The sequence below is a fragment of the Rutidosis leptorrhynchoides genome, chromosome 5 (assembly GCF_046630445.1).
Source record: "Rutidosis leptorrhynchoides isolate AG116_Rl617_1_P2 chromosome 5, CSIRO_AGI_Rlap_v1, whole genome shotgun sequence".
NCBI classification, from domain to species: Eukaryota; Viridiplantae; Streptophyta; class Magnoliopsida; order Asterales; family Asteraceae; genus Rutidosis; species Rutidosis leptorrhynchoides.
Genome location: NC_092337.1, coordinates 391,420,359 through 391,442,236, shown reverse-complemented (window position 1 = coordinate 391,442,236; position 21,878 = coordinate 391,420,359). Strand labels below are relative to the sequence as shown.

Sequence of the window (21,878 nt, the reverse complement as noted above, 5' to 3'; positions counted from 1 at the left end):
ACTCGAAACACAGATTCTAATTTCTCGAACCATCTAGTGAGACCAACCGGCCCCTCTGTTCCACTGAAGTTGTGGGGTTTGCAGCTTTGGAACTCTTTGTACGTGCACCCATTACGAATGGGTTGAATAGCCGGTGGCGGTGGTGGTGGAGCTTGGAGGTTTCTTTCTGCTAAAGCTGCGGTGACTCGCTCATTGATCATCTCCTCGATTTGGGCTGCGGTAGGTGTTGATGTTGATCGTCCGTTGGCCATGCTGTTCTAAAATTTTTTTTTTACTCCAGTCAAAATCCAGTATTCAAATAGTAATAATACAGTATACAACAACCAACATGGAATCAACACATCACATGTTTATTAAGTAACGCATCTAGGTACAAATACCACAGAATCATACAGTAACGTAAATAGAACACCGTACAAGAATTAAATAACGCAAAGTTCCATTCATTAATAATAAGTTGCATACATCAACATAGTTTCGTACAATACATAAGTGAAACATATAACTACAAATGAGATTACATAATGAAATCTACTACAAAAGTCCTACGGTGAAGGTGGGTGTAGGACGTCCAATACAAGAGACATCTGGTCCTCGAGCTCAGTTACCCGATCACGGAGGATCTCCACCTCCCTCATCAGTTCCTCAACAAAGGGAGTGGGTGGGGCAGGCGGTGCAGTCGGTACGGGTGGTGCTGGTGGAGCTGGCGGTGCAGACGGTCCGGCTCCAGAGGTAGAGGCTGCGAAGCGGTAAGGCTTACGGATGAAGGGATCAGCAGGATACGGCACAAGCCGCTTACGGGCGGTAACCCTACGACGACTACCAAATGCGTTAGTGAATGCTCGACCTCCGTTGATTCCCCAGAATAATGGTGCCGTCGAAACGGTACCGCTTCTTCGGCGGGGTGGAGGGTGGCTAAACAGGTACATCATCGGGGTCCTCCTCGTCGGAGTTATCGTCACTCGAGTCGTCTGTGGATGAATCATCGGATGAGGAGTCATCTGAATCATGTGGGGGTGGCTGCACGGGTGGCTGCACGGGCTCTCCTCGGGCGGCCATCATCTGTCGGTATCTAAAAGGCGGGATCGGCACAAGTCGTCCATCAGGAGCGCGTCGACACCAATGACGATACTGATTACGGAATGGACCCTCCCCAAATTCCGCAGGAATCACAACACTACCGGGATGGTGCTGTGGCTCCTGAGGTACCGGGGCAGGTGGAGCTGGAATCTCCGGGAGGTCCTGGGCTCCGTCTGCAGTACCCACTGGGGCAGGCGCATGGCTGCTAGCTCCGAAAGAAGAAGCGCCTAAGTCACTAGAGGGTGTCGCCGACGGGATCGGTGGATCGGCAACAGTGGCAGGTGAAGTGGCTGGAGTGTCTGAACTGCCCAAAATGATAGCAGGTGGAGTATCCGACATCTGAACAAGGAAAAATAAATTTTCCATGTCAGTAAGTCATAAAGCAAGCACGTATTAGGCCAAGTAACTACAACAGTCTAGATCATGTATAACAGTAAGTAGCATGGCAATAATGACAAGTATCATGCAATCGAAAGCAGATAATAGCATGCAGTAGTGAAATCACATAATAGCATACGACATATAGCAGTAAAAGTAAGCAGCAGCATGCAGTAAGTTCAGCGAAAACAAGTAAACTAGCAAGTTGTAGATTAGTCCTATTAGTGAATCCTACTCGGGTCGGTCTTAGACTCACTAATGCAGCCTAATTCCCTACAACCAATGCTCTGATACCAAATGTGACGCCCCATACTAAATCAACATGTACGGACCATCAACAACAGGATCATTACAAGGTCAAACACTATATGCCCCGTAATAAAAAACACACTCCAAGGCCTAGTAGGCCGACGGTTTTTGGGAGAAGAGAGGGGGAGAGAGTTGTCCACAAGATTACATCATGCATTTGGCTTAAAAGGTGGTTAATAGATGTGTTTTCATGGGAAAGAGTTGTAACTAGATTCTCCATGCAACTTAATCCATCTAGTTATGTTTGAAAGTATTACTTGCATAAAGGAATGGGCTAACTAGTCCATTAAAGAAGTAGGGTGGGCTTCTTAAGTCCATTAACATTAATAAAAGCCTAAGTTCCATTAATTAACAATTAAATCTAACAAAGCCCAAGTAATTAACTAGTAACCATAGTTAATTAAAAATAATTAATAAAACTTAATCATGAATGTAAATAATATTTGAAAATATTATTCGTGTAAAGTACGTGTGTCACAAAGACGTTTCGGGCATTTAAAAGTCAAGCATGGTAACAAGTAATGTATATAAACAATACATTCATTAAATCACAAGTATTAATAATAATTATTAATAAGTAAACGTTGGAAAATCCAGGGTCGTTACACGCTTGATGATTGCAATTACCACACAAAACAAATAGCGCAAGGTTAGTTCACATAAACCTATGCACTAACCAAACCCGATCCGACCCGAAGTCCTACAAGTCCCGCATAAAGCGCACACACAATAAAGTCTAAGTCTAGGCACCTATCTCAAGTCGCCTAAATCCCTTAGACCATGCTCTGATACCACTTGTAACAACCCAAACCAATAACCAAGCGAATACGAGAAATAATTTTTTTTTTTTAGTCAGAAGGGTGCGCCACGCGCACCACCTCTGGGTGCGCGGCGCGCACAGGCCCAAATCAGTTCTGTCCGATTTTGTCAATTTTCAAATAAAGATCTCCCACTTCCCGACATATTTAGACGAAACGCTTTTCACAACATGATATAATAGTTAAAACTCACACGATTCAATGATAAAATAAGTTTTACGAAACCGAGCCCACATATGCCGTAATACGAGTTTCGTACAAAAGTATAAGTTTCAACCGAATTAGTTTAAATTCCAAACGACACTAGAGCATGATGTTTGGGGGTTAAACTACCCAACTCTCGGTCAAACTTCAAAAGCTAACACATCCGAAAGCGTCCCCTATCAAAACAAGCGGAATCTCTAATCCAATCGTACGCCCTTACCCTTGTCAACGCCCGAGCCTATAAAAAGGTAAACAACGAGAGGGTAAGCAAAACGCTTAGTGAATGCAATAATTATACATACACATATATAACTTACTTACTTGCAAACACTTACACAATACCGCATACAAGCTAGCAATTCGACAACTATGCAAACATTATGCATATACCAATATCCGCAATCATAATAAGCTAGCGATTCCAAAAGCATATAGTTCATAATTAAATATGCTAGTACAAAAATTCACACAACCATGGATAACCAATCGTACAAAGGAATGGTACTCTAATTTCCCATCGGTGTTCATAACAACCGTTAGCGTACAACAACATATATCACTAACCCTTGGCGGAACGACAACACATATCCGTTCATAAAACCGTTAGTGTACAACGACATATATCACTAACTAGGACAACACATATCTGTTCATAAAAGTCGTTAGTGTACAACAACATATATCACTAACTCGGACAACACATATCCGTTCTTAGAAACCGTTAGTGTACAACAACATATATCACTAACTAGGACAACACATATCCGTCCCTACAAATAAATACATTATATACATACATGTATACTTATTCCACTCACCTTAACGATTCGGTGACGATTTTAACTTTCGCAAGCCACAAAGCAAAGTACCTAATACAATAAGTACTCGATCAACACACAAACTAGTTGGGCTAAAAGCCAACAACTTACACATGTGCAATTAATGACTTAATGCATTAAATGCCCCATTTTCACCAAAACCGACCATTAAGGTCAAAACCACCACATATCACTAAAAGCTAGTGATTTATGTCTAACAACCCTAATTAATACATAATTTGGGTGTTTCATACCCATCTATTTCAATTAGGTCAATTATCACCCACTTGACCACTTTAAGATCAACACACCAATTTCGGGTCATTCGCAAACCCACATACACCCATTTACTAAACATCTAGGTGTGCTAGTAATTAACTAACCCATTTTAGGCTCATAAATCTCAATTAACACTTTGAAACTCTAGGTTAGTTACTATTGAGTCTTCATGACTCAATCTTACCCAGGAACACTCAAAATCACCAAATATGGGTTTTATGTTCATCACTAACTCAAACCCTAACCCTCAACAAATTAAAATAAGGAAAATCAAGATTAGAGCATACCACCACAATCACAACGTAGCTAGTGATTAGATGAATAACTCTAACACATGCGCTTTGACCCGAAATCAACTTCTTCCTCTTGGATTTGAGCTTTCTCACTCAAGAACTCTTCTCTCTCTAGAATTTAAGTAAAATGGATAAAGGTAGGTGTTAATGGAGTTATGACACTCCTCAAACAGATCTAGTGGCCTTTAACTCGTTCTCAAATGAATTTACCAAATAGCCCTTCCAAAATATCTCATTATAAGAAACAGAATTCGGCTAGAGTAAGGGTGCGCGGCGCGCTCCCTTAGGTGTGCGCGGCGCGCACAACGTGCTGGACAGTTTCCGACTTCTGTTTAATTACACAATGTCACCCACACTTCATGCATCCTATTTACATCTCTGTACAATAAATATTAGGGTCTTACAATTGCTCCGGGCGTGTTTAATGAAATTCAATTCTTGTCATATGAACGGATCTCACCTAGGCTTTAAGTAGTATTGATTGGCATAATTGACTCGTTAGTCCTTCATTGTATTTAGTTAGTTAGTTAAGTTCGTGTGGGTTGCAATCTTTGCACCCGTGTACTCGTGATTTCTTGGTTGACGCGGCTCAATTCTTTGGCCGTTGCCCCCTTATCTGTACTCCGGTTTTAAGTATATAATACAACACCTTGCTTTTCAATTTTTTTTTTTTTATGAATTTATGAAAATAAATAATTAAGTTGAAATGGTCTAAAAGTAATTCCACACACGGAGTAATAGAATCCATAAATAACTAAAGCCGGGTGAAGGATAGCAATACATACGTAACCAAACACCAGGTTACTTCGTCTCAAACTTTCAGCAGCCGCTAGGGTTTCATAAATATCTTAATTTGTGTATCCCCTATAAATACCAGTTTTTCATCCTCCATTCAATTTATTTCAAACCCTAATATTTTTCTTCTAAATTCCGGATCTGTAATTATTTTTTTTCGGTTTTATTAGTTCAATTGATTGATTGCTTGATTTTAAAAGATTATGAGATGAGGAAAATGGAGCGGATATGATACAAAATCAAATGATCCGAATATCTCCTTGCTACGTTCTTTCTGATTCATATATCTTCATATATTTTTGATTTATCTTTTTATTTAAGCATTATATTTAAGGTGAATTTTGAGGATCAAAGAAATCTTGAAAGATGATGAAATTATAAAAATCTTAGGACACCTTCTGACATGGTCTGACAATGCTATGTATGAGAATAACATTTTTATCTTTCTGATTTTCAAGATTTCTTTTTATTAATTTCTATGTTTTGTTTATTCGTCGTTATTGTTATATTTGTAATTAAAAAATGTTGTATTGAAACATAGTGTTTTTTTTTTTTTTTTTTTTTTTTTTCTTTCGAGTTCTAACAGATGGTATCTTTTCAAACTCTAAATGAGTGTTTTTGAATGTTCAGATTATTTTTTATTATTCTTTGTGTTTTTGTGAATGGTTAAAAAGTGAGGTTATACAGGCTTTTTGTTGTTGTTAGTAGTCAACATTTTAGTTGTAATGCAGTTAGCTTTCATTTAACGGAGTTACTTTTTTTTCTCTTTGTAAGAAAGATAATAACAAGCAAATGAAATGACTAGATTTATCAATGATTATTAATTTTTGAAGGGGAGTATTTCTTCTTATTTGCTATAAACCAGATAAAGATGTTCAATAATCCACTTATAAAAAATATTTTTTTAGAGTAAAAAGAAGATTATAAATAAAATAAAAGATGGTCTATGTGTTTTGTCACAAAAATCATAGGTAGTTTTTGTTCTTATTTTTTTTCCATCAAAAACGGTATTTGTAGTTTGCAAACTAATCATCGATATATTTCATTGACTCAGTTAATTGGCATTAACATTACTTGTTAATCACGTGATGTCGTGTTTCATTTTACATGTTAATACATCACATAAAATGCGTTTGTTTTATGTGAAATTCTAACCAAAGTGTTTTGTATATAATATTAACATAAAATGATCAAACAAGACATTACGTGATTAACCCATCATGTCATGTAACTGGGTAAACTAAATATCGTTATCACCATAAACCATCTGCGATGAGTATCAAATGACAAGGCCTATATTTGATGAAAAAAGTACATTGACAATTGAATTTTGTGACAAACCTTGATTTTATGTCAAAATTAAAGTCCGAATACAAATTGCAACAAAAAAGTACAAGCCTGCCCTCTCTACAAAGGAACAAATAGGTCTAAAGCATCACACAAACTTGCAAACATTTAAAAAATTAATTAGGTTTGAAAAAAGAAAAAATATAACCAAGACAAAAGCAACTAACCAAACTTGAAACATCTGCAACCCCCTTGAGCGAATTCCATCCTCCAAAATAGAGATCATCTAACAATGAACAAAAAAACTCGGTTTGAAAATCATCCAACAATAAGCAAAAGAACTTGAAACAGACTCGCACAAAAATCAAGCTGCAAAGAACAAACCTTATCGTTTTACCTGCCCTTGTTGCTTGTTGTAACAGCTCCCACTTGTTCCCCTCTATTCATCATGGATTGTTGAGAAAAAGGTGAGTTTAAGATGTGTGGGTACTCTTGATGCGGAAGAATATGAATCTTGAAGTCTAGATCAAAACGTTTGTTCAAGATGAGAACCCTTTACGAACCAAGGCTACTAAAATTGTTGGAGGTTCCAGCCTCAAGAATAGCCTACCGTCCCACATCAGACTCTGAGAAAAAAATATCGATCCGTTATAAGCTTAAAGTTGTGGTTAACTAATATCTTTCACTATAGTTTTTGTTTGAAACTTGGAGATACCCGGTTATCACACTTCTTTAACTTGCGAGGAGCGATTGTCTCTCGGTTATGACGGCCATGCGGCTCGTGCATCTCTTGGGGCTAATTCGACGGTCGTATCATATGGTATTAGATCCACTCATGTGCCGCTCGGGGTGGTGGGACAAACCTTTTCGAAGACGATGAGTTTAGGCAAATCCCACATTGACTCGTAGACATGACTGATCCTGTGTATTGATTATGTTTCGACCAAACGAGACACCAAGAATTTAAGTGGGGTAGTTTATAACAACCCGTCCCACATCGGATAGAGAAATAAAATATTGGTCTCATATTAACTTAAAGTTGTGGTTAATTAATATCTCTCACTATGGTTTTTAGTTGAAACTTGGAGATACCCGGTTAGTCCATTTCTTTAACTTGTGAGGAGCTAAAGAAAAATTCGTGCGCCTACAGAGGAAAAACGAGTCGCCATACGTCATCCATGAAATCACTAAACGTCTCCAATTCAGTAACCTGCATCCTCTTTTTCTTCTTGGCATTCGACATATTTGACTTCGGTTTAGACTTGATGATCTTTCCTTTGCATTCATCCTTGTAACTTACCGAAGCGAGGATCTCGTGCTATCATTGAACGGCTACCGAACCGCCATACTCAGGTAACCGGTCTAGGTTCCAAGTACATCAACACCCCATAGCTACTTAGGGCCGCAACGCGTGTCCGGGGTCCGATCAGATCAACCAGCGACCGGTTTACGGAACAAGGAGTTAAGCAAGGGCCAGGAGATTGATGAAACATCAGCAACCTTAAAATCCACCATAAATGAGTTGAAAAAACCCAACAAGAACCAATAATCTTTCATGCCTGACCCGATATCAACCAAATGAAAAAACGACACCACCATAGACGAACCAACATCAATCTCCTTCGAACTCGCTGCTTTCACGACAGCAACAAGTCTTCAAAGATTCAGCAAATCAGAGCCATGGACATCCAAAACAACACTAGCAGCCTCACTATCCAATGCAACAGCTTCATCTTAGATATCTTGGATATAACAATAATAATCCAACTTAGCCATTATTAGAAACAGTTAAGTTGTTTAGTGTTCTATCATACCATTCACACTTGGCTTCACACAACTTCCTTTACATGAAGGTAACCGAGTCCAAGGGTAGTGACACAACAGTCGTAATCTTAACTGTCTGGGAATAGGCAGCGTAGGAACAGCAACATTAAGGTCGGTCGGTCGCTCGAAAGTCGAAACTAGGTGGGACAGCGACATAGCCAGATCGGACTCCACCACCACGTATCAATACATCATAGCTAATTAAAAACATTATGATATTTTATAACTTAATTTTGTATACATTTGATCACCAACCAATGCATTTAGCCATTTATATCCCCCAATTTTCTTAATTTTATACAGTAACACTAGCTTAAGACCCGCGAATTTGCGGGATTTTTTTAAGGACGAATGAAAATTGATTTCCCAGAATAATTATATTTTATATAGTACTTATTATGTTGTTATTCAGCAATAGCAATTCGGAGCTTCAAATAAACTATAGTGATTACATCAAAATTTAAACATAAACAAAAGTAAAAAAAAAAATGAAATTAAGTGTCTCATGTTTATTGACAGTTTTTTTTTTTCCACCGAGCATCATCAGAAGAAATCTTAACCATTTAAAGTCAGTCTATCATTCAGATTAGCAAGGCATCTGGTTGAAAAGATTTCTTTTGAATTATAAGAGCATTCTCATGTGTTGGTGTGAGGGAGTGAGGAAAGAACAGCCAATGAGATCCATCTCAAGAAATTCTATCTTGCACCTGCACTTCTTTCGCAGATTCCAACGCGAATAGTCTTCTATACTTGCATTTTAATTGGGTTTCTCCGAGCCGAATATCCTCACAAGATTTAGTGTTCCTCCCTTGACCAATTTCTTTTCTGAAGGAGTTAGTAAAGTTTAAACCAAAGTCATTAAAGCTTAAGCCATTTTTAACAATAGTCGCCCATGTAGTTCCTGAGAAGGAACTGTTGAGGTCAGAATTCTCCTCAAGACCACCCATTCACCATATATTTTCTTTATATTTCACACCCATAACACATAATTTTGTTTTTAAAACGTCGACACCATTTCACCAAAAGAGCTTGATTTTTTTCTTTAAGCGACCCAATATTTAACTCGTCCGTCTCATTATATGCGGCACAAAAATTATGTGATTAACTTAAAATAATCAACTTAAAACTAAATGGTTCTGAAGCCCAACTAAAAAATGATTTCGGCATTTTTTCACACATGCAGACATAAAAATAGACATTCTGAAGTATTTTGCTAAGAATTCATGTAATATAGTTTCTACGATTAGTCCGTCTTTCTATATACTTACCTTTTACCTTTGATAGTATCCATTGTAGCACACGTCGAGTGTTATAAGATAACAACTTGTGACAACTTTTTCGTCAACAACCTGCAATAATCATTGTTCAGGAGGTATAGTTATTAAGTAGTACTCCTAATTAAGCAAGGCCAAATGGTCAAAAGTCACCAAAAATCAAATGCAAACAGACTGAAATTCATGCGAAGTTTATTTAAAGTGCATAATGAAACCTACATTTTTTACTGCGAGTAATAACCTTAACTAATTTTAACTATTGAGATGGGTGATCACTTTTTATATTCATTTCAATATATAAGCATTAAGTACCTTTTTCAAACTGTTATGGAAGATGAAGATGAAGTTTGTTTTCTTACATCCTCAACATCAAAGGAAATCAACAGAGGTGTTGCAGATTTCTTATTGCAAAACTCTTTCATTTGCACATATGACATTAACTGCAACCTATTCAATGAAAATGGATTGAAAATGCGGCAACATCATGACATGCAAAACGTTTAGACCATTATAGTTGTAGTATAGGAAATTTTAGTTTCACTTATTAGTACCACTAATTTGTGAACAATGACACATTTTGATATTAGTATCAAACACAAGATTATTATTATTAAGACTTTACTACAATGATACCACAAATATTTACTAAATTATCTAACTCATTTAGCTAATGATAATCAATAGTTTACATTTATGATATATTTCTTCTCAGGCTAGACCAAATTTCCCACTTAATCATATTCGTTATATGATCGGGTAGACAGATAGGAGTTGTGTAGATTTCAAAATGAATAAATGACAGCACTTTAAGATTCAACAGTAAATTACAAAAGTACAACTCACAATGTGTATACTTGTGTTTGCCCAGTCGATGACCATTATCCACTCGCTCTACAAAACCTGTTAGATGACACTTTTATTTAAGAATGAAATTAAGAACAAATGATATATCTCAGAGATCTATAAAACGGAAGAGGATAATCCTATGGAATTATGGCTGCAAGCAACATTTGGGTTTCTTAATAAAACATGAACCTGCAAGTAACAGTGGTATTATCGAATTAACGGTGTACGCATAAATTTCGGAATTAAGTACCAACATAAGCAAATATTATCGAAAGTGAACTCAAACACTACACACGAGCAATAGAAACATAAACTCGAAACAATGAAAACTAAAGCTTTAAGAGAATCAAAAGGAGTGCAAGTACATACTCTGCATATCCTTAATCTGATGGGCCACCACTACCCATATCGTGTTAACTCCGAAATCCTGAAAGAATAAACACGAGAAACATTAGTCCCACTATGTTGAAACACATATTGAAATCCTCCAAAAAATTAGAAATATATAAAATGAAATGTAAGTTACACTGAACAAAAATAATATGTTATTAGTATGTACAAAGTTGTAACTTCACGACATTATTATAAAATACCAATTTTGAAAAGAGAGCTTGCGGGTATACATGACCAAATCAATAAAAAATTACCAATTTGTACCATTACCTAACCCGTGCTGATATTTTGACATATCAAGCACACTTTCAGAAGACCACACTATAGCAATCATATATATGCATCAACTTACCAGAACCCCGATTCATTTTAAGCGCCTTTGAAAATATATACATATCCTTGAAACCTTCTCAATCAACCAACCCTTTTGATGGTCATGATGACCTTATCCTGGACCAGAGTCAAAAACATCTTCAAACAATGAATCACCCAAAATCAAAAGGTTATAAACATAACCTACAAAATAATGAAACACCCAAAACATAACATAAATAAATTGCATAACAATGAACCTGATTAAAGATGCATAACCGTAAAGAAATTAATTTTTGGTGCTGGTTACCAGTCTGATCAAAACAATGCTTCTAATTGGGTTAATTACATATTGAATATCTAATAATACCACATCCGACACATATCATGTCCCATTTATTTATTCATTTCCATAACATCTATAGTTTAAAAATGTGCAAACGTTAATTACTAAAATGATACTTTAATAAAATTGGCCAACTTTCACTACCCATGTATATCAGTATAATTAATATGTCTTGTATACACTTTGAATGCCATTTCAACCCATTCGACATGCTTCCTTTTAATTAATTAGATATATTCAAACCGCTAATGTGTTGAAATTAACCAAAATCAACCCATTTAATAATGAACCAAAATCAACCAATCTATAGGTAAATGTGTCTAAATTACCACTTTTAGTAAACACGTTTCGTACTTCAAACCATTTGAAAACAGGGAGATATAGCCATGTACAAGTGATTAAAAAATGCAGTACCCATTTAGACACTATATTCCATTACCAGACTGGTTTAGACCCATCAATAGGCGCCATTTGAACCCCTTTTGCAAATCTAAATTTTAGTCATTTAGGTTTGTAAGCTACTTTTTGTTATAGGTCAGGGTTATTAATATACTCTTGAGTCTTGACATCATGTTTATGTACCTACCTTGATTGTGATGTATTATTAAAAACTTTTGTAGTAGTGTATGCATACAGATTAGGAAACTAACCTCAATGGGTATATCATCTGCAAATCGACCTTCCAGTGTTATCATCTTTTTTGATCTTTGATCCTTCCGAATATACAAATTGTTGGCATTATCAAAAAGATCAAACGATGAGAAAGGATTTAAGAGCTCAACACGGTCATTGCAATCTTCATCAAGTACGATCTAGATTTTTCTGCAAGAAAAAGATACTCTTAAGATACACGATAACATTTCCGTTGGATGTAAAAAAAAGTGCAACAAATGTTAAGCTCATTGAATGAACACATGGAAAACTTATGATTACTATTGGAAAATAACATAAGATTCATGAAGTAAATAACATAAAAAATTTAATAAAATATAAACAATGCTAAAAATGAGAACCGCATCTTCTTTGTTATCCTTGACCCTATCCAACAATGCATTTCAAGCACACGCAGCAACCTACACTACATGAACTTTGAGACAACTTGCACACAATTTGTAACGAATGTCATTCATGTTATATAAAGCGGTTTCTTTTGTTAGAATTGAAATCAGAAAACTATAACTATCCAAACACATAATATTAGGAATCTTCAGTACTATAACAAATGTTGTCACCTACGAATCGCAGTAGTCCCAGATCAACTAAAGATTGAATTTTTTAAGGGGTGTTTAGTAATCTAATAATTAATTTGTACTACAGGGGCTTAATGCTAAAAACTAAAAATGACAATGAAGAGATTGCTTATATACATGATATGCATAATGAAAACTATAAATGATAATGAAAAGATTACTCCTTCAAATCATGCTAAAAACTTAAATGATTACCTGATTCCCAAGAGATTAGGGTTCAAAAATACGCATCATAAGCATCAACAATCGCCGAAGTTATTTCTTTTAATTGATTAATATTCGCTAGAACGATCTCATAGATATCCAAAATAACATTGAAAATCAGCATCTTGTGTTCTCATCAATTTGTCGACGATTTTGGGCGACACCGATCCTGTATTCTCATGAAATGTCGACGATTTTGGGGATGACTCCCAGGGATTTTTTTTGTTGAATGTGCTTACAGATTAATGTATGTAAAGGAAGATTCAATGGATTAGATTATCGTTGAATTTAGAGGATTGAGGTTTTTTTCATTTGAGAGGAAATTAGGGTTCATGTGTATTTTTTGGACGAATGAGAACTCCATCCGTAACCTTGAATTATACATGAAACATTAATCCCTTAATCGTTAATCGAATTGTTTACAGCGGCGACGGTGACTACAACAGCCTCAAAGTTTAATTTAATCGATCGAAGCCCGAATTTCCGCACAAAACTTCACTCGATTTGAACCTTAATTTTCTTCCCAAATTTTCACTCGATTTGAACCCTAATTTTCTTCCCAGATCTTCACTCGATTATAATGAATCGCGAAAAAGAAACAACTGCTCAATCGCAACAAAATAAGAAAGATTAATCATGCGCGTGATTTCAATATGAAAGTAAAATTGAGATAGGGTTTGAGATCAGGGAAAACCCTTAAAAGGGATGGAGGAGTCTGAAACCTATTTTTTTTTTTAGTTTTCTTCCGTCCAAATGTAAATTAGAAATCAAACAACTAATCAAGGTGTGATTACGAGGTCATAATGTTGATTATTAGGGTTCATGTGTATTTTTTGAACCTTTGGAATCCGTGTCGATCCACCAACTAGAACCACCTCATTCACCCTACTCTTCTCCATATTCACATCATCCAAACACATTTGGACTGTTTGTTTCCATACACTTGTTGAAAAAATCCATATTTAACTCCTCAAATTTAGCCCGTGTTATTTTTGAATAAAAATCAATACCATCACACAAGCAATCAATTTCTATAGAAGTCTGGGTCGTTTTAGCTCTCTCAGAAGCAACCCTCAACCTCCCCAAAGCTCTAGAGTTATTGCTAATATCTTTCCTGTATTTCCTATTAAACTCAGAAACAAAATATTCCACCATTCGATTATCAAAGTCCTCACCTCCTAAATGAGTGTCACCAGCAGCCGCCTTCACCTCAAACCTCCCATTGTCAATAGTGAGAAGAGAGACATCAAATGTACCACCACCCAAATCGAAGATAAGAACATTTCTTTCACCAGTCTTTTGGTATAACCCGTAGGCTATTGCAGCTGCTGTGGGTTCATTTAGTAGTCTCAAAACATGAAGACCGGGAACACTAGCTGCATTCTTGGTTGCTAGACGTTGTGAATCATTAAAATATGCCGGGACAGTGATCACTGCAGTATCCACGTTGGTGTTCAGATACATATTAGCTACCTCTTTCATCTTAAAAAGAACCATGGAAGAAATTTCTTCAGCAGAATACTTCTTTTCATGACCCTTGTATGTGGCTACTATCATAGGCTTTCCACTTTTTCCTTTCACAATTTTAAAAGGCCAAACTCTCATGTCACTCTGCACAGTAGCATCACCATACTCCCTTCCTATCAATCGCTTAGCATCTGAAGATTTCAAACCGCAAAAAAGCATGTTGACCTTATATTCAAGATTAAATCTAACATAGAAGACAAAACTAGTATCATTTGTAATGTAAAATGTAACGCTAAATGGATAGAGTTTCCCATTTAAGGCTACCCGGAAAAGGGGAGTAATTTTTATTCACATCTACGCAACCTATCCGGGTTATACCGTAACCGTTTCCGACCCATTATCATGGTCATCCCCAATCAGGGGCTAAAATACTAAGGGGCAGGGGAATACCTGCCCCAGTGGATTTAAAATTTTCAGGCTTAAAATTTTGAATCTTTTAATTTTGTCCCTAGTGGATTTTTTTCAGGCCTTGAAGCCTTCATATTTTACCCCTAACCCAAAAGGTTTATTTTCATTGAAGAAAAAAAGTAGCAGTGAATGTGAACGGTTTTTAAAAAAATTTCGCCCGCGGTGAAAAAAAATTTCTGGTTTCACCACTGCCCCCAAGATATCATGCTAGCGAGTGTTTATACTAAACTATCTTTCGGATGGTTTCATTTGTACAGTAGTGTAGTGTTACAGTCTTTAGTTGACATTATATCGTCCCTATCAGTTGTGAAATGAAGGGCTTTTGAAAATTAAATCACGGGTTCAGTACCAACTACCCGCGATTTCACAAGAAACAACTAAAAACATTGCATGAGGTGTGGCCCTTGAGAAAGGTTCACATTAGAACCTTAAAGAATTAACCTAACTTTAGAAACCAGGGATCAGGCGGGTTAACTTGACCTTGTTAGAACTTTTCACTCCCTTTATTGATCCTAATCGTACTTCTAAAGAAATACTAATGAAATAAATGGTATTAATCAATTTATGAAAGATTAAACATCTGTTAAGGATTAGAATAAAAAGTAGATAAATAATACTATAACTTTCTCAGTTATGAAAAATCAGATACGTTTTTGTGTCGCGAGGTGGTGGTGTTTATTCTTGAGTTGTCGAATATTGTGTTGTTTTGGTTAGTTTGGTCCCGTTTATTGGTTGGTTCTTTGTAGTAGCTTTGATGTTAGAGTTGGTTTCGTTGTGCGGCTTTGGTGCCTTTGTAATCGTTACGTGGCTTCATCTTTTCGATGATAGTCTACGTGTTTTTATATAAGTTCTTGTTTTTAGCTTAAAATAAAAAATAAATAATTAGTACGGAGTATAATTTGAGGTTAAACCCTTGTGCTGATCGATCAATATCATCGTTGTAAATCGATTGCCAGGTCAAGTCCAAATTAGTCAAACTAAAGTCTCAAAGAATGCAATAATCTATGTTTTATCATCATCGGCAAAATCTGAAATATGAAACCATTAGACTGAGATACTAAAGATATAGAATGAATATATATATATATATATATATATATATATATATATATATATATATATATATATATATATATATATATATATATATATATATATATATAAGATAATATACCAAAAACCGTATTGGGAGGGTTCATTGCCGCTTGGTTTTTAGCAGCGTCGCCTATCAAACGCTCAGTATCAGTGAAAGAAACACAAGAAGGTGTGGTCCTGTTGTTCATTTGCGATTATTTCTACTCGTTCGTGTTGCCAAATTGCAACACACGAGTACGTTGTCCCTAAATCGATTCCAATCGGCAAACAATCACTTTTTCCCGCCATTTTATCAACTCCTGAAATGTTAGGTTTTTTTTTTTTTTTTCTCTATTGATGTTAAACTTACTGAATAAGTTTAGGGTAACTTCTGAGTTAAATGGAATCCGGGGTCTATGGTGGGCCAACAATAAACTCCGAGAATCTCTAAATAGGCTTCGGCCTTTGGGCTTGTTCACTATTGGGCAGTTCCACTGTTAAAAAGTTATAAGGGAAGCCCACATTGACTTGTGGACATGAGTACATGACTAATCCTGGGTATTGATTATGTTTCGACCTGAGAGGACGCCAAGAATTTAAATGGGGTAGTTTATAACAACCCGTTCCACAGTTTTGATTAATTAATACTCCCTCCGTCCTATATCTATTGTCCACTGTTCCATTATTTGAGTGTCCCAAATTAATTGTCTACTTTTATAAATGAAAAAGAATAATGTGATAAAGAATAATAAGATAAAAAGATAGGTAAAAAGTAAGGGGTAAAACTGAAAAGTTAAGAGAAAAGTACATGTGTCGAACTTTTTCTTAAACTGTGTGTTTTTTGTCTTGAGACAATAGATTTGGGACGGAGGGAGTTTCTCTCAACGTGGTTTTTAGTTGAAACCTGGAGATACCCGGTTAGTCCATTTCTTTAGCTTGTGAGGAGTTAAAGAAAAATTCGTGCGCCTACAGACAAAGCGAATAATATTGTGATCGTGGTAAGGAGGAATGTTACAAGAGGAATGCTAGCTAGACACAAAGGAATACTCCGAAAAAACGGGACGCCATTTTGCAGAATCAAACGCCTCTACGTCATCCATGAAATCACTAAACGTCCCACAACAGTAGCAACCTCACTATCCAATGCACCAGCTTTATCTTAGATATCTTGGATATGACAATCCAACTTGGCCATTATTAGAAACAGTCAAGTTGTCCAGTGTTCTATCATACCATTCACACTCGGCTTCACACACCTTCCTTTACATGAAGATACACAAGTAACCGAGTCCAAGGGTAGTGATCACACGACAGTCGTAACCCTAAGTGTCGGGAATAGACAATGTAGAAACAGCAACATAAGGTCGGTCGCTCGAAAGTCGAAACTAGGCGGGACAGCCAGACCGGACTTCATCGCAACTTATCAATACAACAACAACAACAAAACCCAATACCACATGAGTGGTGTATGGGGAGGTGATATGTAGACAATCATTCCCCTATCCGAGAATAAAGACAAGTCATTTCTCCTCCCAGAGTGAAACACTATCAAGAGTATCCCTTTATTTATTCGACGGATTAAGATATTGCTTCCGAGAGGACCTCCGGCCTTTAAGTAGGAAAAAGTTAAAAATAAAAAATAAAAATACTATAAAAAAATATAATAATAAACGCCATGAAAATGGTAGAATCAAATTTCCATAGGTTTTAAATCCTGTCAGGAATTTAATTTAGACTCTAAAAGTCGGTCAAGTCAAGTCGCCAATAAATCGACGATTGATGTCGACTCAATAGAGTCGTTTAATGGGTTTCCATGGGTTTTGAATTTAATTGATGTCACTTATCAATACATCATAGCTAATTAAAAACATCCTGATATTTTATAACTTAAGTTTGTATATATTTGATCACCAACCAATGCATTTATATCCACCAATTTTCTTAATTTTATACAGTAACATAGTATAAATTGTTGCGTGCTGAATTTGTCGAATCAGATCTTGAAAATGCGCTCTCACGTTAATGAAGCCTTCAACATCATCTACAACTATTAAACACACGATTGGTAACTTCACGTAGCTTTTTTCAGCATTATTTAGCATTTATCAAAACTTGAAATACTAAACAAATACCAGTTCCTGCTTCAAAAATCATCCTATTACTTGTGCTGTACTTTTCTAACAAATTTCATTTTCTCAAATTCCAAAGAGAAAATGAAATAATAAAGTCAACAAATTGCTATACACAAAGCCATTTGGTCACATGGAAGAGGTAGTCACATGCATTTATCATTATTTGCAGACATAACTCATCGAACCCTCGTCTTCTCAAGACGCGCTCTCCTTGCAGCTTCTTGAATATGCCGATCATGATCTTTTAGCATCTGATCCACATTCGATGAAGCCAAGGGGCCCGAGAACTGGATCTTGTTTCCCATGTATCCTTGACCATTCTAAAACCAGAATACACCATTTAACGTTTTATTTATAGAAGCCATGTATATAAAAATAAGAGAGTATATATTATACCAATAGCTGTTTACATGAAATTACACCAATCGACCTTATTTATTAAAAACTACAGCAACAGCCCCTCTACTTTTCATGAAATTACACCAATCGTCCTAATCATTTTAAAATTACACTAATCGTCCCCGATTTACCTACAAGTGTACGTTATTGGTCCCTCCTATTAACGCACATTTTGAATAAGTCATGAGCGCATCAACGTACACTATTATATTATATAAGTCAGGAACAATCACCGTAAGTTTTAAAAGATAAAGATGACTAGTGTAATTTTATTAAGACCACGGGAACGACCGCTTTAATTTTTGACTTTAATTTTTGAAAGATAAGGACGGTTGGTGTAATTTCATGTAAACCACAAGGACTATCGGTATAATTTAGTAATTTACTCTAAAAATAATAAAGGAGTTGGAGGCTCACCAAAACTGGTTCCTTGTTACTATCTCTTCCGCTTACTGTACGGAAAGGTCCACCGATGTTTCGAGGAACATCCCTCCGCTCATGCGTTCTTGTACGCACATATTCTTCAGTTGATTCGGACGACCTACCAACTTGATATTTTGTTTGTTTGGATGCAGGAACGTCATCTTTATCATACGACATCTCACTGTATTTCTTCCGCACTTGTGTCCATTCACTACCTGCCGTTAATGGGCCTGAATAACCTCCCTTCAAAGGAGAACGTTTGACACTTTTGACATCGTCTTTTGAAGTTTTTTGCGTCGTAGGTTGGTCAATAGGAAAACTGGAAGCATCGTCTTGCTTATTGAAAAACTCACTTCTACTGTGTGAACTTCGATGGTCTCGCCTTCTCTGTAAAACAAACGAGTTACATCAAAATTTAAAGGTCAAAATTACACAGCTCGTCCCTGTGCTTTGTATGATATTGCATTCTGAGTCATTAAACTTTTTGACATTATTCGTGCTCATGGTTTCATTTTTTTGCACGGCTCGTCCCTCCAGATGACGACCGTTCATTTTTTCCATTAAGTCTTATCATGTGCCAAACATGTGAGGGTTATTAGAATAGTAATAGTACCTGCATTGATGTGACCAACTCGGCATTAGCATCGGGAGCTGGCACTGCACGAGTTTCTTTCGGTCTCCTGCTTTCTTTGTCAAACTCTTGACCCGTCATTCTCGCTGCTCTTTTTCTACACACGAAAATAGATACGACAAACATAGGTTCAATTTGAGTAATCAAGAAGTTGTGTAGTATTCAAAATAATATTACTATATGAACAACGACAATACGGAACTTTAATTTGAAAAGATTGAGAAACAAGTGATTGATTATCTAGCCAAATATGCACATACTTTTTTGCTTCATCGTCTCTCATTTTCGCATCAATCTCTTTGCTCGGGGGATATTTTGGCAAACTTGAAGGATCACAAGCACATGGTTCGGTCGTAAATAACTGAGGGGAAAATAAAGTAGTTACATAAAATGTTCATAGTACTAAACAATATAGGTAGTATTCGATACTGATAACAAAAGTTACCTCACTCTTGAGAGCTAGCGCTGCGGTTCCCCTTTGTTCGGGATCTATCGCAAGCAATTTCTCCATAAGGGCAATAGCAGGTGACGGGAATTCTTTAAAAACTTCCGCAATTCGTCGTTTATAAGGCTCGGCCGGTTTAAACACCGTGGAGTGGGGTAATTTTGATTTCATCCAATAACTTTCGGTTGGTGAGCCACAAAGCTTAAATATTCTATGCAGTTGCTCAACCTACAAAATACATTTCACTGAATAATTAGATTTGCTTAAAAAAAGAAATACCTCAAACAATTCTAAAGTTTCCCGAAGAGTATTTAAGTCTCTATAATTTGAGCAATCACATTTTAGTAAACATTTTTCTCAAAGAGGTCCTAAAATTTGAAAAATCAGAAAACGTGTTGTCGTTATTATAGTACCTCCGTTCGACCAGGCATGATAGGTTTGCCGGCATATAATTCTCCGAGAATGCAACCCGCACTCCACATATCGACAGCAACTCCGTATCGAGTTGCTCCGAGTAAAAGTTCCGGTGGTCGATACCAAAGTGTCACAACCCGACTCGTCAATTGCACACTTCGACCACGGTTAAAAAAATTCGCCAGACCAAAATCTGCAATTTTTAAATTTCCACAATTATCAATCAAAAGATTTGACCCCTTTATGTCCCTATGCAATACACCATTACTGTGACAATGATCAAGTCCACTTAACAGCTGCTTCATGTAACATTTCACCTGAATATAAAGAATGGTAAAATATTTTAATTATGAAAGATATATATAATATATAATACTTTACTTTAATAAGATCAATAATATTTTCCAATACTTACCTGTTGTTCTGTAAACTTAACCCCAGGTAGTGATATAAGTCCAGTTAAATCATGTTCCATATACTCAAAAACAAGGTATAAACTACATGAAGTCCTTGAGGTAATTAATCCTTCCAGTTTAATAATATTTGGATGATTAAGCCTTCTCAAAATAACTATTTCCCTTGCCATAAAAATAACGCTTTCGCTATCCTTATTATCAAATCGCACTCTTTTCAACGCAACAATTTTATCGTTCGTGAGATCACGAGCTTTATATACATTGCTATACGTTCCTTGACCAATCTACACCAATTTAAGGCATCATAAGACAGTTAACTTATCAAACTTCAACAAAATATTAGAAAAAAAAAAAAAAAAAAACAAACCTTATCTAATTTTTCAAACGTATCTGCACGGCGAGGTAACCATCCATTAATCGCTTCACCGGCGACATCAGCAAGCCACGAAGGCCAACCTGCAACAACTTGCTCCCCTTGTATAGATTTCGGTATACTACCAATACTCAAACTATTCGATAGAATGATTCTAGAACCTTCTCTATGGATCTTTTCGAAATGATCATTATCATCACCTACACGTCTAGACGAATTCAATCTCCTATCAATCGAACCCGTTCTAACTTCGGTTCGATTTTTAACCCTAAAACTTTCGGCCCTTCTCGATCGCGAAACACGCGAGTCCGATGAAAACTTACTAGACCTAATCTCCCATGGACTACCACCAGAAGGCTTAACACAAATCCCACCCATTAATTTACCAACAAACAACTACACTACACTACACTCTTAACAGTAATAATCAAAATTGGTAACTTTTAACTAATATAACTACCAAATTAGATGCTAATTGATATGAATTTGAAGGAACTTATGTAGTATGCCTTGAAATTAATTGAATAAAAACATCCCTAAAGCCCAAAATTAGGGTTTGGACGGCGGAAGCAAATTACGATCAGAACCCTAAAATTCTTCAAATAATTCAACAATTTATTGTACTATACGCACGGTATATACATACAAGACAAGAAATATATAAGATTAAATACAATACAGAGACGAATTTGCCGGCGGAACTCAATCAAAGAGAATTAAACCGTATAAGTTGAAATTAAAATTTGAAAAATTAACGTACGGGTTTATAAATTGAAGATATGAATTGATGAAAAATCACTAAACAGAAGCAATCAGAATAAAAAATAGAAATAATGAAATGGAAATGAAACCCTAAAGAACAGGGGATTTATATGTTGATGATGATGTTGGAACAGGGCCAGTGTCACTCTCTGGAATCAATTATG

The 21,878-nt window shown here is 36.2% G+C and overlaps 1 protein-coding gene, 1 long non-coding RNA gene, 1 other non-coding gene and 1 pseudogene across 6 annotated transcripts; 1 reads left to right on the top strand and 3 right to left on the bottom strand.

Annotated features, from left to right (window-relative positions):
- The first annotated feature begins 5,333 nt into the window (after positions 1-5,333).
- Positions 5,334-5,431, top strand: LOC139850964 (small nucleolar RNA snoR31/Z110/Z27). The gene has a single exon (XR_011760335.1). It is a non-coding gene; the product is annotated as a small nucleolar RNA snoR31/Z110/Z27 (small nucleolar RNA).
- Positions 5,432-8,480: 3,049 nt separating this feature from the next.
- Positions 8,481-13,455, bottom strand: LOC139847347 (uncharacterized). Of its 4 annotated transcripts, none has more exons than XR_011759460.1 (8): positions 12,702-13,455; positions 11,907-12,078; positions 10,951-11,114; positions 10,575-10,632; positions 10,203-10,394; positions 9,672-9,806; positions 9,354-9,434; positions 8,481-8,910 (listed from the first exon to the last, which is right to left on the bottom strand). It is a non-coding gene; the product is annotated as an uncharacterized lncRNA (long non-coding RNA). The 4 variants fall into 4 exon arrangements; XR_011759457.1 differs by having other exon boundaries at positions 10,203-10,259; XR_011759459.1 differs by having other exon boundaries at positions 10,203-10,259; positions 10,951-11,048.
- A 34-nt stretch (positions 13,456-13,489) lies between these two features.
- Positions 13,490-16,028, bottom strand: LOC139849836 (heat shock cognate 70 kDa protein-like; annotated as a pseudogene).
- A 1,625-nt stretch (positions 16,029-17,653) lies between these two features.
- On the bottom strand, positions 17,654-21,877 carry LOC139847198 (probable serine/threonine-protein kinase At1g54610). The gene is made up of 8 exons (XM_071836835.1): positions 20,947-21,877; positions 20,579-20,863; positions 20,163-20,480; positions 19,750-19,977; positions 19,565-19,665; positions 19,287-19,401; positions 18,668-19,060; positions 17,654-18,171 (listed from the first exon to the last, which is right to left on the bottom strand). Exons 1-8 carry the CDS (start codon positions 21,328-21,330, stop codon positions 18,028-18,030), a joined length of 1,968 nt encoding a protein of 655 aa, XP_071692936.1. The 5' UTR covers positions 21,331-21,877; the 3' UTR covers positions 17,654-18,027.
- Position 21,878: the final 1 nt, after the last annotated feature.